Below are 17,371 nucleotides of genomic sequence, written 5' to 3'. Positions count from 1 at the left end.
AGAAAACATGTTGCAGTATAAAGGACCTGATTTGGGTTCAGACGAGTTATTCTTGAATCTGCTCTTGACTGTTCTCTACCTGTAAGACCAGGTCCAAGCAATCTCATCATGGAGACTTGATCTCAAATACCAAATGGTGTCACTATCCCCGCCCAGCCTCGCTCTCAGAAGAAAGAACTTACGCCTCGCCTTGGATGGGTGCTGTCCAGAGAAGATGTGCAAATGTATACAAAAGTATATCCAAACCATATATCGTGATATAATTGCACATACAGTGTACATTATTTTGTATGTGCATTATATTTTCTGATAAATATTAGAAACCCTCTCCCAATGCCACCACAAAATACTCAGTTCTCTGTTCAAACAGTGCCTTCTAAATCTGGTGAGATGAAAATGAAAATCTGGCTTTTACTTAAACAAAAGCAATATAACTGGATTGAGAGACTGGTGACCTCTTAGACAAGGGATGTTATCTTTCTTAATGAGTGAGCTAAGCATCTCCTTGAGGGTCTGATGACATACGGACACTTTCTGTGAAAAGAGACATACACATGGACCAAGTTTAAACACAATTTCAGGGCACTGGCTAAATCCCAAATATGAATCCTGGGGATGAGCGGGACGCGAGATAAAATTCCTAATTAATTTTTTTCTCAGAAAATATAATTAATAACATCTTTAGAATCTCTCTGCCTCATTGAATAAGTTGGAAAATAAAAGATTTTAAAAATTAATAAAAATTACCAGTTTATATTGTTTGTTCTATAGAACTTTCATTTACATTATTATCTGTAATGATAGTTCAATAATAAAAATGCTACTTCTTAAAGAGACAATAAATATGAATCTTTTTTTTCTTGGCATAGTTCAAGTAAAGTCTCTGAGAAACATGTTCTACAATTTTAAAATAGTATATATCAACACATCACAATTCTAGCAGGTCAAACTAAGACATTCAATCCTAAAAACATCACCAAAGCACAAAAAAGAATAAAACTAAGGCTATTTTCAAAAACAATCGGCGAGAGGCGCCTGGGTGGCGCAGTCGGTTAAGCGTCCGACTTCAGCCAGGTCACGATCTCGCGGTCCGTGGGTTCGAGCCCCGCGTCGGGCTCTGGGCTGATGGCTCAGAGCCTGGAGCCCATTTCCGATTCTGTGTCTCCCTCTCTCTCTGCCCCTCGCCCGTTCATGCTCTGTCTCTCTCTGTCCCAAAAATAAATAAACGTTGAAAAAAAAAAAAAAAAGAATTGTTCCAAAAACAATCGGCGAGAGTTACATTTGGACAATAATAATTTAAAAATCTATGGTTGTAGGGGCGCCTGGGTGGCGCAGTCGGTTAAGCGTCCGACTTCAGCCAGGTCACGATCTCGCGGTCCGCGAGTTCGAGCCCCGCGTCGGGCTCTGGGCTGATGGCTCAGAGCCTGGAGCCTGTTTCCGATTCTGTGTCTCCCTCTCTCTCTGCCCCTGCCCCGTTCATGCTCTGTCTCTCTCTGTCCCAAAAATAAATAAAACGTTGAAAAAAAAATTAAAAAAAAAAATATATGGTTGTAAAAACTATGGATTATGATTCCCAGAGCTAATACCCACATTTTAATTTTAATAATAACAGCAACAGTAACAACAGCAGCTTCCACTGACTTAGCGATTATTTTGTGCCATACTATGTCAATGTATTCACTGGATTTTGAAAACAACTCTTTGAGATATATTTTTAAGATATATATATATATATATATATATAATTTTTGACATATATATTTATTTAAAGTAAGAACAAATTGAGACAGCTTAAGCAGCTACTTAACCTAATTAGTCCAAGTTCCCAGAGAATTAGGGGTAAAATCAAAACTTAAACCAAGATCTATCCGATGCTGGAGTCTCTGTGCTTAACCACCGCCTGCCATGAGTCTTCCCTCTTTTAGCCTTCCAGTCCTGTCCTGCTCCCAAGTAAACTCTTTTTTCTGAGTCCTCTGAGAAAATAATCATAGAGCCACCTCACAGAATTTAAAGCTTTATATTGTTAGTTAACTGGTCATTTTCATATGTCAAGTTTCTAATGAAAATATAAACCGCTTAAGGATTAGGATGTGTTTTTACTTGCTTCCTATCTCTTATAGAGCCCTATTAAATTAAAATGTCATGAAGCATATCTGAATTGTCTCCACTAGAGGAACTGAAATAAATGCAGAGGGTGAGGTATGAAAAAGTAAAATCCATCTACCAGGGACTACATTTAATGGGCATACGTGACACTTCAAGGTCACCTCAAATGGCGATATTTCTAGTGACATATCATGTACCTTGGCCATTTCTTTCCTGGTAAATGATTTTTATTTAGGAAAGTAGTACCTGAATACTGGAAGGAAGTACCTGATAAAATCCATATCGTGATTATATATATGAACAGATCACTAACAAAAACAGCAAATTTACATGTCATTGAAATTTCATTTTAATGCCAATAAAACTACCAATGATATCTAACACGTTTAAGCAAGATGGCATAATTCACGCAACCTAACAGAGATTTCAAATGGTTATAGAAGCGCTTTCTGAAATAATGTCTTCTTGACATTACTTTGGCTTTTTTTTTTACTTCTGTACATTATCCTGTACACGCCAATGCACACGTGATTCTAATGGATTTTTGCACGTTATTTGGATGACTTCAATTTTCAAACAGCTCTAAATGGTAATGATTGGGGAAAATAAGAGCGATAAGATTTTCTTCTTTTAAGATAAAACACTAATAGCATTAAAACCAGATGCAGTGTAGTGCTAAGAAAAAGTCTACACATGGAGTTAGGAGACAGGGATTCAAATCCCAGCTTTGCCCTGTGCTGGTTGTTTCACTTTATATTATATTCTCTGCAGATTGAGAGTGATGATACCTATCTTTTACCGTGTAGCCAAAGATTAACAGTAAAGCAGAGTGGATTTTAGATGAAATAGGATAATAAATCTACTAAAAAAGTTTTTCACATCCTTATGACAATGTTCTGCCAGAGAACTCGTTTTAGCGGTAGTAATAATTGTTGATTATTACACAATTGTTATTCTATATTACCAATATTTTACTTAAGGGGAAGTACCAAAATCTGGTCAAATGTGGCTTCTACATTTATAAGCCTTACTGTGGGTCCTCTGAATCTTAGATTTTTCATTTGTCTTTAGGAACTATAATAATGTAGGAACCATAATGTTACAGGATATTGTGCCAACTGGACTAGATATTATGTGGGAAAGGCATTTGAAATCTATTCATAACCACACACACATGCACACACACACACACGCACACACACACACACACACATCTTTAAAGCTGCAAGTTGTAATGAATATTTTACAATAAAGTGCTTCTTTCATTGCTTCCTGTGCAGCAGACCATCTATTCTGTTTGAGATCAGCAACATACAAAGCAATGTAAAGAATGGATGGGAAGAGAGAATACTGGTGGTCAAAGTGCTAGGAAGCCTGAAGTGCCACATCTCAGGGACCTATACTCTTCTCTCTCTGTGCTGTGCTCAGCCTTCCAGACTCTGGCAACAGTAAATTTAAGAAAGGATGATAAAAATATAATACCATGATTTTTTTTGTCTTACAGTTCCTAGGGTCAATCATTGTTCCAGGGTATGGTTTCTTTATATGGTATGTTTGCCCAAAGGCTCAGGTGTCAGATTTATTTTTATAATATCCATAATGAATCCATTTATAGATGATTTACATAGGCCTGTCGTGACCCAAAATCAGCTGAGATTTCAAGCATCCCTTCCTGAAGTAACACAATAGCAAGTGCTCTATAATGCACAAGCTTGGGCATCGCTGAGTATTCTAGAAGAATCTTTTTTTTTTTTTTTTAATCTCCTTTCTTCTGTTTTTGGATCCCAATTAAAATTCCTTGAGACAACATATGCAAAAAGCTATGTTATGATGATAAAAGCACAGAAGGAAAACCATAGCAAGGTGAAGAATGATTTGAGTCCCTGAACCTCTACATTGTTCACATGATAAAAGATACTTAAGACTTCAAAAGCCACTGCCATTAACTGAGGAGAGTTTGTGTACTCCCAAGACCTGCAGAAGATTCAAAAGGCATTAAAACACTGGCCCCTGGAGTTATTGAGACACATGAATGGCTCCCAAACTTCAATTGAGTCTCAATCAGAATTATATGGGGAGTTTTGCTTTGTTTTGTTTTTTGTTTTGTTTTGTTTTGTTTTGTTTTGTTTTGTTTTGTTTTGTCTTCATGCAGATTCCTGGGGCCCATGCCTTGAGATTTTAAATCTGTGGTACTGACATGAGCCCCAGGGCTTGTGTGTTTTCTTTTCTTTAAAAAAAATGTTCCCCAAGTCTTTCTGATGACTGGCCAGCTTTGACCATTGTTTAAACCATACATTCTAACAGTAATCATGAAAGTGTGGTAAGAGAATTCGATATGCATGCAAGATGGCACTTGAGAAGGAGAAGAAACCATTTTTAAATACATCCATCCATGCATACAAACTCATAGAAAGTTGTAAAAATTGTTTAGACTCTCAGTTTCGTCCAGTGGTAACATCTGATAATGGTAGAATACAACATCAAAACCAGGAAACTGACATTGTTGCATTACTGTTAGCTAGCCCTGACTCAGTTCCCGCCATTTTTTGACCCACATGCATTTGTGCGTATATATAATTCTATTCCAGTTCATCCCATGCATAGATCCGTGCAACTACCTCCACAACCAAGATCCAGAACTGCTCCACCATCACAGAAAGACTCCCTGTTGCTTTTTCTTGGTATGAACACCCACTCCTGCCCCACTCCATCCTTCATTTCTGTTCCCTAGCAACCACTAATGTGTTCTCCATCTCTGGAGTTTTGTCATCTCAAGAATGTCTTGTAAATGGAATCATACCGTATATGTAACCTTCTGAGACTGACTTTTTCTTTTTTCATTAAGCATAAAGCCGTTCAGGTCAATCCAGGTTATTGCATATTATCAATAGTGCAATCCTTTTTATTGGCGAACTGTATTAATGCATTGTTTGGAGATACTGGACTTTGTTGAAACATTTACCTATACGAAGGACATGTGGACATTGCCTTTATAGTATTTAGTCATCATGAAAAAAGTTGCTATGAACATTCATGTACAGGTTTCTGTGTGAACATAACTTTTCATGTCTCGGAATTGAATTCCCAGGAGTGCAACTGCTAAATCATATGCTCAGGACATGTTTAGGAAAGACGCTGCCAAAGTTTTACAGAGTCGTTACACAATTTTACGCATTCTTACCAGCAACATATGAGTGATCCAGTGTCTCCTCATCCCTACAGCATATGATTTTTTTTTTAATTTTTTTTTTCAACGTTTATTTATTTTTGGGACAGAGAGAGACAGAGCATGAACGGGCGAGGGGCAGAGAGAGAGGGAGACACAGAATCGGAAACAGGCTCCAGGCTCCGAGCCATCAGCCCAGAGCCCGACGCGGGGCTCGAACTCACGGACCGTGAGATCGTGACCTGGTTGAAGTCGGACGCTTAACCGACTGCGCCACCCAGGCGCCCCTGATTTTTTTTTTTAATTGCAGCCATTCTAATAGATGTATGGTAATATTTTATTGTATTTCTATATTTACTTTTATTTTCAAAAAAGAAATTAAGCTTTGTTTAGATTTAAAATATGAAGTGACGATATTGCTACGTATTTACATAATTTAAAAATAAACTAGGGGGCACCTGAGTGGCTCAGTCGGTTAAGCATACGACTCTTGATTTCAGTTCAGGTCATGATCTCATGGTCATGTAACTGAATCCTGCCTTGGGCTCTGTGCTGACAGCTTGGAGCCCTGCTTGGGATTCTCTCTTCTCTCTCTCTCTCTCTCTCTCTGTCTCTCTCTCTCTCTCTCTCTCTCTCTGCCCCTCCCCCGCTCATGCATACACACTCAGTCTTTCTCTCTCTCAAAATAAATAAAAATAAATAAGATTCAAGAGCACCTCACCACACAACACCACATTATTCACCACTTCGAAAGCCAGACAAAAAGCATGAGGAATCTAGCACTTTATTAAGGAATCTACTTCCATAGTTCATTATGCTGACAGGTTACAAAATAAGACATTTTGTTAACAATACATGAATTAACTTCTCTTTGTCCTAAAACATCTACTCGACTCTGTCCACATAAATTAATTCTATCACCAGAGCTCCTAAACAAGTCACCCAAAACGCATCAGTGACACAAAACTGTGGCAACCCTGGAAGGAATCCAGAGGATCAGAGCTCAGCTTCACCACTTACTGTTCTCTTATATTGAACAAGCCACCTAACCTCTGCACCTCTAATATTGGCAGTAATAACCCCTGCCTGCAGTCAACAATTTTGTTTGTTATTTACAGCACTCCTAGGGCAAAGGCCCTACACCTTCTAGAAATATATTAGTGAAATAATGATCCTCATCTCAGAAACGAAAGGGTTGCATTAGATAATTTTTAAGATTTATCCAGCCTCTAGAATTTCACAGTTGAGGCACTGTGATTCCTATCATTGCTATTTGAAGTTGATCATCTATATCAGTATAGGGGCACCTGGGTGGCTCAGTCAGTTAAGCGTCTGACTTCGGCTCAGGCCATGATCTCACAGTTCATGAGTTTGAGCTCCACATAGGGCTCCCTGCTGACAGCTCAGAGCCTGAAGCCTCCTTCAGATTCTGTGTCTCCCTCTCTCTCTGCCTCTCCCCCACTCATGCTCTCTCAAAAATAAATAAAGATTAAAAAATTTTATAAAAAAAAATCTTTACCAATATAACTTTATTACTAATAATTCTAGCTATACCACTACACATGTATTAGTCATATTATACTACTAGAATTATAATTTAGAATAATTATTATAGCATGTAGTAAGATTCTGAAGTGCATTTATTAAGTAACTACTATTTTTTCAGTGTTAGTTATTAGGATTAAAAACAATGTTATTTTTATTATAGCAAGAAGTGTGTTCCATGAGGGCAGGGATTAATCTCTGTCTTGCTCACTGCCATTCCTTCAGCCCCCAGAAGACAGCCTAACACAAAATCTGTTTTAAGTAAATGATTGTTGAATAAGTGCACCATGGTAATTCCTTAGAGTTGTTAAGATATTTTATGGTTTATAAAACATTTTCATCCTCTGTTATATTTGATGCTCAAAACAATCTTGTAAGATAATATCACCAGCTAATTTTATATATTAAGGAAATGTGGAATAGAAAACATCACCAAGGTCAAGTAGTGAAACTGGGGCTTGAATGTAAATGCCCTGCCCCCCAAATCAGCATGAATATTGGCTCTTTCAAGTGTCAGTAAGGCCTGTGAATATTTGGTAAAATCTAATGTCACCCAAAGAAATTACAAATCCTTTTCTCTTCAGGAAGATGTGATGTGAAGATCAAATTAATACAATTATTATCTGACCCTTTAATGAATGAACAGCTGTCCTTTGCTCCCCACACACCCCGCCGAGGCTCTGAAAATGAAAACTCATGTACAGCACTCCACAGTCATAGACGAGGCTCAACACGCTTACCTTGAACCAGAAACGGGGCATGCCAGTCAAGCCCGAGTCTCATTAGAGTTCCTGATGTTTCAGTGACTTTGTGACTGTCCTTATGACAGCCCACGCATAATTATAACAAACGTCTAAGAAGCTGCAATCGCTCTTGTAAGATTGCTGGCAACTTAACAGGACTGTCAGGACTACAGAAATAAGATGTTTCATGTTTGTACCTGCAAAGTCACAGGCCAGATTCACCTCTGGTGGCAGCGGACAGAAACTATAGGACTCCAGAGACAAGATAGCACACTGTGAGTCTAAATATTTAGATATGACTGTTCAGAATTCACAGTCAGTTCCCCTACACTTTCTGCCACCTACTATTCTAAGTTTTTACAAACAAACAAACAAAAAAAGTTTACTAACCGTAAGAAGAGAAGCAGCACCAAATTGGCTTGTAGGTTAAACACAAAAATGGTAGAGAAAACCCATGCTACATTATTTCTTTAACTATATTGTCATCGGGGGCCATCTGTTTCCCTCACATTTTCACTTCTGTTGAGAAAACAAATATGTCCAGCCTAACCAGTTTACATCACTTCACATCACTAATGGCTAGTTCTCTACCAAGTATCAATAACCCATGACTTCCCGATTCCTAGGAACCAAGCCTGTCTTGCCTTTTCCAATCTGAGACAATGGAGATACAGTGGAATGAGTACATTTGGGAAACCTGGGCTCTGGCTCCAGTTCAGCGCAAAACTCTTGGATAACCTTGGGAAGCCAGTTCCCTTCCCTCTTAGACTGAGTTTTCACATCTGGCAAATGGAAGGACTGGATTACAAGAACTTCAAACTCTTTTCTACTCCTGCTGCTCAAAGATGTTGTGATTAATCCATGAAGAATGGCTTTGTCAAGAAAGCAGAAATGAAGGAAGACTGGCTGCCATCTCCATCATGGGGAATTCAGTTGTGATGGCAATTTATTCCAGCTACTCCCATCTACTCCAGATTAGCAAATCACCTAAAAACTATTCCCCTTTCATGAAATGGATTAATAACCTCACGGGAGCAGAAAGAATGGAGAGATCTAGCATCAAGTTTTCAGGTTTAGGACCCTCATTGACTAGAATTCATTTCAACCACTCTGATCAGACCTTTCAAGTCTAGGTGAAGCAAGGTAGGCAAAGCTTGAAAGCAGAGGTCTTATCTATATTATATAGAAGTAAATCAGGTAATACAGGTGGAAATAGTTTGTGAAAAGAACAACCACTTTGAAATTAACTCCAAGAAGAATCATGTAATAAAAAACTCATGGAGTTAAAGTGGATGAAGCTGCCTAACCCAATCTCCAATAAATAGAACCCCTTAACATCAGAAAGAGCCCTAGATATGAAAAGTAAAGGTTAGCTCTATTATTTTACTAGCTACATGATTATTAAATAAGTTATTTCACTTCTGGTAGTTTAGCACTCAGCAAAATGGCAAGAACATCTGCTCTACCTAACTCAGAGAGCTACAGCAAGAATCACCTTTGAAGAATTAAATGACAAAGAATACGGAAGTGTGGGGTAAACTATAAAGGACTGTACAAATGCAAAGGGATTCTACTGAAAGTGTTACCTTGAATTTGCACCCTAGGGATTTAATTTTTCAAAATTCTTACATAAAAAATGCTCTTGAAAGGAACTTTATAGAGATTGGAGAACGTAAATTTCAGACCACAAGACAACCCCAAATTTACAAACTTGGAAACATTACCAATTATTCTCTATGATAAGCTATTGTAATTATCACATTTCATTCAGCCAAAGTATTAAAAGAGAAAAAGAGATTGTGTGTGTGTGTGTGTGTGTGTGTGTGTGTGTACGCGCGCGTTTGTTTTCCAATTCCCAGAGTTGCAATTACAGGAAAATTTCAGAACCATCTCAAGAAAATAACATATTAGTAAAGTGGGAAAGCTCAATTACTTTGGTATCTACCAAAAACAGAAAAAGAAAGATCAATACCCTGTTCTGCCATCATAGTCTAAGGCTTTGTGTTCTTGGTTTTGTTTGTTTGTTTGTTTGTTTGTTTGTTTATTTATTTATTTTGCAAATTTGGAGCAGACAGAAGATCCAGATTACAGTATAAAGATAATCACTGGCTACTACTTTCGAGACCAGAAAAAAAAAAAATGCATTATCTTGTTCTCATCAGTCTAAAATAGAAGATGATGAGACAAAATCATACATACATAGCAACATTCCACAAAAAATGATGTGGACATTTAACAGGATAAACTTTGTAAGAAGGCAAAACTTAATAAAAAAAAATATGAAGGCTACTGTATTAAACATGAAAAGGCATTTGGAAACGCAGGGTCATTCAAAGAGGACAGAAGGAACACAAGTTGTTAAAAGATCAGTGGAAAGTTTGAGAACAATGAGCAAAATATGAGGATCTGAAGGCCTAAAGAGCTACTAACTGGGAAAAACAATACCCCACTTTTAAGTGTGCCAAAGCTCTTTAGAGAAAGGTCATTAGCAGAATTCATTATAAACGAATTATGAGAGTTGGGGCACCTGGCTGGGTCTGTCGATGGAGCAGACGACTTTTGATCTTGGGGTCATGGACCTGAACCCTACAGCGGGTGCCGGGATGACTTAAATAAATAATATTTTTTAAAGAAAATCATGACATACGGGATCACATAAATATAAGCTGATATGGAAAACATGTGGGTACTTGGCCATTCTCAGCCCGAGTTTAAAAATGAGAAAGCAAACCCCAGAGATTGCAGACATAAAACTAAGGTGGGGAAATGGAATGGAAAACTTCCAGGTGGCAGTGGCTCAACAACTCCTGGACTAAAAGGCTCAAGGAATGGGTATAGGAGGGTAAAAGTAATTCAAACAGGTGGGTCGGGCTCTAGAACTGGCATGCCTGATGGGTAGCTATGAAGCTGGGATCTGTGCCTGAAGAAGCAGGTTTATATTGCTGTGGCCTAACCACCACCCCAAACATTACAGAGCTCCTACTATGTGGCAGGGGTGCCGCTGGTGCCATTGGGAGCAAAGGCATGAGTCACGCAGTCCCTGTCTCCAAAAGCTTAAGTACACTGAAGGAGACAGGCTCATTTACAAGTAAGTCTGTTGGAAGGCTTGTGATAAGAATTGTGATAAGAATTCTACAAGATGGATAAAGAGGTTATGGTGGAGTGAGAAAGAGTCCTCTCCAGAATATAGTTAAGAGGTCCTGGATAAGTCTAGACTCAGACAGAGGGGACCTGAGCTCAGCCCTGAGCAGGCCACACACCTCTGTGCAAACAACTTATACCCCCTGCCCTGCATTTCCCACATTCACACCAGTAAAGGGCCAACTGTATGCTTTCTATTAATTCTAACTTTCTGTCTTTGCAGTTAAGCTTCTTAGAGGTCAGGCTCTGAATTAAGCTATGAATGAAAAGACTTTATGGGCTACAAATTGAGGGAGAGTATGTACCAAAGGGAGAAAATAGGTGAGCTGAGGCACAAGACCCCGGCATCTTCAATTCACCCTGTAGGTAAAAACTGTCTTGGGCCGCCTGGGTGGCTCAGTCGGTTAAGCGGCCGACTTCGGCCCAGGTCATGATCTCGCGGTCTGTGAGTTGGAGCCCCACGTCGGGCTCTGTGCTGACAGCTCAGAGCCTGGAGCCTGTTTCAAATTCTGTGTCTCCCTCTCTCTGACCCTCCCCCATTCATGCTTTGTCTCTCTGTCTCAAAAATAAACATTAAAAAAAAAATTAAAAAACAAAACAAAACTGTCTTACCTACTATCTGGGGGTTTCACTAATGTTACAGAGCATTCTAAATGAACAAAAACAAAAACCAAAAAAACAAAAAAAAAAAAAAAAAAAAAAGGAAAATGGATATAAACTTTAAAAATGTATAAAAATTTAGACAAAAAAATAACATAAATTATAAAAATGTTTACAGTCACAGAGAATGCACTAACATTTCAATTAAATAGAAAGTAAAGCAAATCTCACACTTCCAACAAATATCATGTCATAATACAGAGCAGATGACGAGATGCAGCTTCATTTAAAAACAAAGTCTGAATATCCATGAACCTTGCCCATATTTATCTTTAAAATGTATATATGCAAGGGAAATTTCTTCTTTCACGTATTCAAAAAAGGTTATATTAAAAAAAAGAGAGAGAGAGAGAGAGAGCGAGATTGGCAGCAGTGCAAGAAAGAATCAAGACTTCAGAAATTAAATGAGACTGAGTTGCTTGAAATGAGGATGCCATATTCCAAACTGTTTACTGCAAGAAAAGAATTACTGAGCCGAGTACTCACCCATCCAGCCATCCGCCATCCATCCAAATATATACACACATAAGAACATACAGACATACATTTGACCATACACAATCATTCCTACTAAAAACACAGTAGCATAATAGGAGCCAAGAGGAACATAAGGACGAGGGAGAAACCATGTCTTGTTGCTTAAATGGGGAAACAAAGCTTACATTCTTACAAGGAAGTATCACCATCACATGGGGCCCGAGAGCCACCTATGCCAAGAAGAGAAGGGCAAAGCAAGTTTAGCACCTGGGGAAGGACAAAGGCCGCGCTTCAGACACTGAACAGCCACAAAACTACCTCGCCTCTCCATATTCCCATTTCCGGTTTTCCATGTGAGAAAAACTCTTTCCTCACAGGGTAACACGAGAAAGCCATAAAACGATCACGGAGAAGCGCAGCATCTCGTACAGCCTACATGCTGAATAGGGGCAGAGCAAAAGCAGGAGGAATAACGGAGAAAAAAAAAAAAAAAGCAGAAAGGTGAGGCTCACAGAACCAGAGGTACATGGAAACATCCCACTCCCAGGGATGGGAGTGGTTTCCTCTGATCTAGGCTATGTCTGGTCATTCTGGAGAAGGTGATACAAGTAGGATTTTGACCGGGGACAAAAGAGGTGGGGGTGGTATGTTGAGAAAGAGCACACGGTCCTGAGCTGCCGTGTTCTGGAGAGGATGCCAGTGTCCCCAGAGCACTAGACAGACAGAGAACGAACCTCGCAGACTACAGCAAAGGGAGTGGGGCATCATAAGTGCACAGAGTCACCCAAGGGGCCAACCCACTGCCACACATAGCATTGGGTGTGGAGGGATCTGAAGGGAGACCACTACCTGCTTCCCTCCTCCCTCTCACATATGCCATGTATTCGCCTACTTAATATGGGACCTGCCGTCCTCCCCTGCCCCTCAGGTGTGTGTCAGTTATCATACTTACCAAGGCTTCCTCACAAGTTTGCCTCCTACTCCAGGAGGGAGTCTATCTTAGTCCTTTCATGTGAGAGAGAAGTCTATTTCAGTTCTCCCCCAAAATGAGGGGACAAAACAATAGTCCCCCAGTAAGCAAACAGGGGAAATGCAGAGAAAGCAAATAAGGAAGCCAACATATGGCCCCTCCTGTCCCGATGAGGAGGGATTCTCTTCCAAATTCCAGCCCTGTGTCCTGCAACCACTAAAAAGAACAAAGACAACCAGTTCCACTAAGTCTGGGAGCAGACATGGAGCCTCCTTCAAAGCCTATAAAACTCAGGCACTGCCATAGAGATTAGTAGAACACCAAGAGCGTCACATACTGTTTTTCCAGGGTAGCACTCTGATGGTCTTATTGTTGCTCCTCCCAGAACAAAAAATCCATGGCCACAGCCCAGGAGTGCATGCTGATGCCTGACCTTCCTACCACCTGCCGGAGCGTCCAGCCATCTCACACAAGCTGGATATCTGGACTAGGCTTCTGACTCCAGAAGTCATTAAACTCTATTTACAATACCAACAGACTAATTAAGTGTTTGCTGGGGACAGGTAGAGGACTAGGAGGCAAAGAGAAAGACTGCACCATACGACAGGGAGTGACACAGTCTTATGGAAACTTGCTGAAACACACTCCCGTCACCCAAGAAGCAGTAAGAAACATCATGGAGAGGGTAACGTAAGGTCATTTTTCTAAGTGGTGGTGGGATGAGGGAGAAAACAGAGAAAGGGGTACTGACTCTCCTTTCAGGTCTCCTCTCTCTCAGCTCCCATAAATGGAACGTTCTTCTGCTTGTCAGTTATAAGTCATTATTTCATGGGTTTGGATGAGCTGCTAACATTGACTGGTAAAAATATGGAAACTCTTCCAGCAAAGAGTACAGCACCCTGCACTGTCTGAGAGGTTCAGTGTGTGAATGTGCATGGACCTATGCACCTGAGATGCTGAGCTCGTGTGGATCATCAAACTCTACCTGATCAAAACCGAATGGACTGCCATTACAACCTCTAGAACTAGGTTTCATTCACATTTGCCTATGACCTTCTACAAACGCAGATCTCACAGAGCTCTCTGGACAACTTTATCCTAAGTAGTCTAGGGGAGGAAAGATAGCCAACGAAGGTTAAACAATTCCAGTGAGGTACCTTCATATGGGTTTCCAATCAGACCACTGCCTGGCACCATATGGGGCCACTTGTCCCATGTCAAGAGGGAGGGGCAGCTGGGTAGCAGACACATCTCTACATGAGATGAGGTGAAAGGATGACACGGTAGAAGGGCACTGGGCTACGAATGAAGAGACCAAGGTTCTAGTTTTGGCTCTAGACCAAACTCACTGTATAACCACAGCCAGATAACCCCTAAGAGGTCTCACTCTCTATGTCCCTAAAAGAAAGGTTCGCTTTGATAGTTTCTAGATGCTTTTTAACGTTTGACAGTCTATTAACTACAATAAGCACAGCGAATTCTTGAGCTAACCTTTTTCCGACACAACACTGGACAGATGGGTCACTCTTATTATACTGAACTCTCCCACTTTGGGCACCCAACTCTAAAATCCCCCCACTTACCTTCACCTCCAGGTTTGTATGGGTTGTACTTGGGCTTTGGAGCAACTACTGGTGCAAACTTCTTGGGTGGTTGTTGTGTGGACACTGAAATGCTGGGAGTCCCAAAGGAATGGGTGGTCTCCATCCGTGCAGGCACATGGCCAAGAGGCTCACCAGTACTTTTGGGTGGCAGCCAAGACGGATGAGACATTGTCGGAATCTGAAACTAAAAAGAAAGAAACACGGTTGGTTGGTTTCCAGAAGCACAAAAATGGAAGCAACCCACCTCTCGCTTCATCATAATTTCATCTTAATCCATACTTGAAATCTTGACAAAGCTCTCTGAGAAGGAAGAAAGAGGAAAGGTAAACGGGGGGACCGGGAAGAGGAGGAAGGGAAGGAACAGGAAAAACTGACCATGGGAGGAAAAAATAGAAATTCCCTCACCAATCTTGAATATTTCTTCTGACAGTTACCTCTTTAGCACTAACACTCTTCAGGAAATGGATATGATAAGAAAGGTTCCCTAACCCAAAGGAGAATCTGATACCAAACAAGGTTGCAAAAAGGCTCCAACTTTATCAATAACCTATGGAAATGATTACCAACCAATGACATGGTGATAAGTTACCTAAATGAAGTGATATTACCTAAGTGAGATAAAAAAGAAAGAAAAGTGTTTCTGGGATGCAGAAAAAGGTAAGATTATTCTTGTTGGGAGCAAAATGAAGACCTCACTGATGAGGTGCCCCTCATACTGGGCCCTGAACTGGCAGAGGCCAGTCCGAACCGTGTCAGCAAAGTGGCACAGGCAGAAAAGTACACAGCACTTATGCTTGGTGTGACCAGAGGGGGAATAAGGAAAAGCAGAGAGCAAACAACTAAAACATGGGATGCAACCAATGCCCAGACAGCTTTGCACCCTAGCCCGGGGAGCCTGAATGTATTAGGTCAGCATTAAAGAGGCACCCAAAGTTTATTCTTGAAACAAGGGCATAACCAGGGCATGTCCGGATACTTTCAAGTGATCCCTCTTAGAGGAACCGTCCTGCTCCCCACCAAGGGGGCACTTGCAAATCGGGGGGAGGGGGACTTTGTTGGCCATAATGCCTGGGACCGTACCGGCGCTTAGTAGCAAGACACTAGGGATATTCAACACCTGTAATGAACAGGTCAGCCCCATGTGACCAAGCATCAGGAGCTGTGCTGAGCCAGTATCATAGGGAAGATTTATGAACAACTTAGCTGGTGGGGGGGAGGGGAGGGACAGCCCAGCCAATGTACTGTTCTGATGGGATTACAATACACTATGTGAGGAAAGAAAAAGGATGTCTTGTCTGTCAGGGTAAGCCAGTCACCCCTCCAGGGAGCCTGCAGGCTGGGGCTGAGCTTCCCGGACATCTTGCTGAAAAGGAGGGCTCTCCAAGCCTGATTGTAACAGCTCTCCAGCACAGGGAGGCCCGGAAGCCACCCTGCGCCGACTCGCAGCCCCACATCCACCCAGTAATTTATTAATTGAACTGAATTAATTGAGAGGGCTCCATGATTACCTCCAGATGTCTGTAAAAACAAAGAACACTGGAAACACAGAGAAAAATAAAGGCCTCCATCCATGGCATGGCACCGGAGATGGGGTGACAGTGATAGGAAGGGCGCGGTGTTGGCCAGGTAGTATCAGAAGGAATGGCATGACCTCGACCATCGCCCCCCACCCCGGCCCGCCCCGCCAACCCGGATCCTGCATCAGGGCCGCAGGTACCTCAACTCTCTCAGAGTTAAGATCAAGCCCTGCCCCCACTAACTCGCAGAGTTTTAGGACAACCAATGAGATAACAACATTAGAGTGTCTTATATACTATAAAGTGCTATGCAAAGTGAGAGAAAGAAAATGCTTGCAATAGTTTTCTCCGTTTTTAGAAGGGGATGACGGGAATCGTTGAGGAAGCCTCTAAACTAGGAATCAGGAGGCTTCTGTTGCTGAAGCCAGTGGTGACCCTGGCTTTTCAGTCTGGTTGTAGGGAGCTTCATTTCCTCTCCCTCCCTTGTACCTTGTGCACAGGCTATGTACAGACACTTATTAAACTGTGAGTCCCTTGAGAGGGCAACGACCAGGGTGCCTGGGTGGCTCAGTAGATTGAGTGTCAGACTCTTGATTTCAGCTCAGGTCATGATCCCAGGGTCGTGGGATCGAGCTTGGCATCTGACTCCACGCTGAGCATGGAGAATCTGCTTAAGATTCTCTCTCTCACTCCCTCTACCCCAGCATCCCCACTTTGCTCTCTCTCCCTCTCTCTCTCTCAAATAAAAATAAATAAAATATTAAAAAAGGAAAGGGCAATGACCATATTTTACACATTTCTAAAACCACCATTAAGGCCAAGCACAAAACCAATATGGAAACCATGAGTCTGGGTTAGTCATTGTTCTGAAGCCTGGCAGCAAATTAACAATCATATGAGAAGATTTCTCTCAGGATTGAAGAACACTAATCTCGGTTTTGTGTATGTACTTTTTTTAATTGAGTCTCAGTCTCCTACTGAAAGGGGATGAAAGTGTCTGTTCTGCTTTCAACATGACTAAAGTGAGCACAGGTCAGGACCAAGTAGGATAAAATAAAGCTTTAAAAACTCTGATGCCGTATGCACATTTGTAGTGTACATTTTAGCTGTATGTTAACATTATCCTCGCAACTTTTCTCTAAACCTAAAGTCATTCCAAAATAGGAACTTTAAAAAATGGGTTACTATAGGATGCAGTGATTTCTAAAGCAAAGAGGCACATTTCCAGATCAATCCCACATTGCCAGTTGACTGTAGAATCCTGGCTTTTTCAGATATGCCGTGGATATAAAAGAACAGGCAACTTCTGGGAAAGTAAAAGAAATGTGAACTTCAGCATCAAGATGCAAGTAATTGACGGGGCGCCTGGGTGGCGCAGTCGGTTAAGCGTCCGACCTCAGCCAGGTCACGATCTCGCGGTCCGTGAGTTCGAGCCCCGCGTC

At 41.1% G+C, this 17,371-nt stretch overlaps 1 protein-coding gene across 4 annotated transcripts in view; it reads right to left on the bottom strand.

The window, feature by feature from the left end:
- LPP (LIM domain containing preferred translocation partner in lipoma) overlaps positions 1-17,371 on the bottom strand; it is a 692,086-nt gene that overhangs the window by 440,556 nt on the left and 234,159 nt on the right. For all 4 annotated transcript variants that reach the window (XM_040481153.1, XM_040481156.1, XM_040481155.1 and 1 more), the window contains one exon: positions 14,392-14,596. In XM_040481153.1, coding sequence (XP_040337087.1) covers positions 14,392-14,581 — 190 coding nt within the window. In that variant the 5' untranslated portion in view covers positions 14,582-14,596. The remainder of the gene's footprint in view (positions 1-14,391; positions 14,597-17,371) is intronic.

This window comes from Herpailurus yagouaroundi, unplaced genomic scaffold (assembly GCF_014898765.1).
Source record: "Herpailurus yagouaroundi ecotype Mexico unplaced genomic scaffold, PumYag 159, whole genome shotgun sequence".
NCBI lineage: Eukaryota > Metazoa > Chordata > Mammalia > Carnivora > Felidae > Herpailurus > Herpailurus yagouaroundi.
Note: the sequence above shows the minus strand (reverse complement) of the source record. Positions and strands in the feature narration are given on the sequence as shown.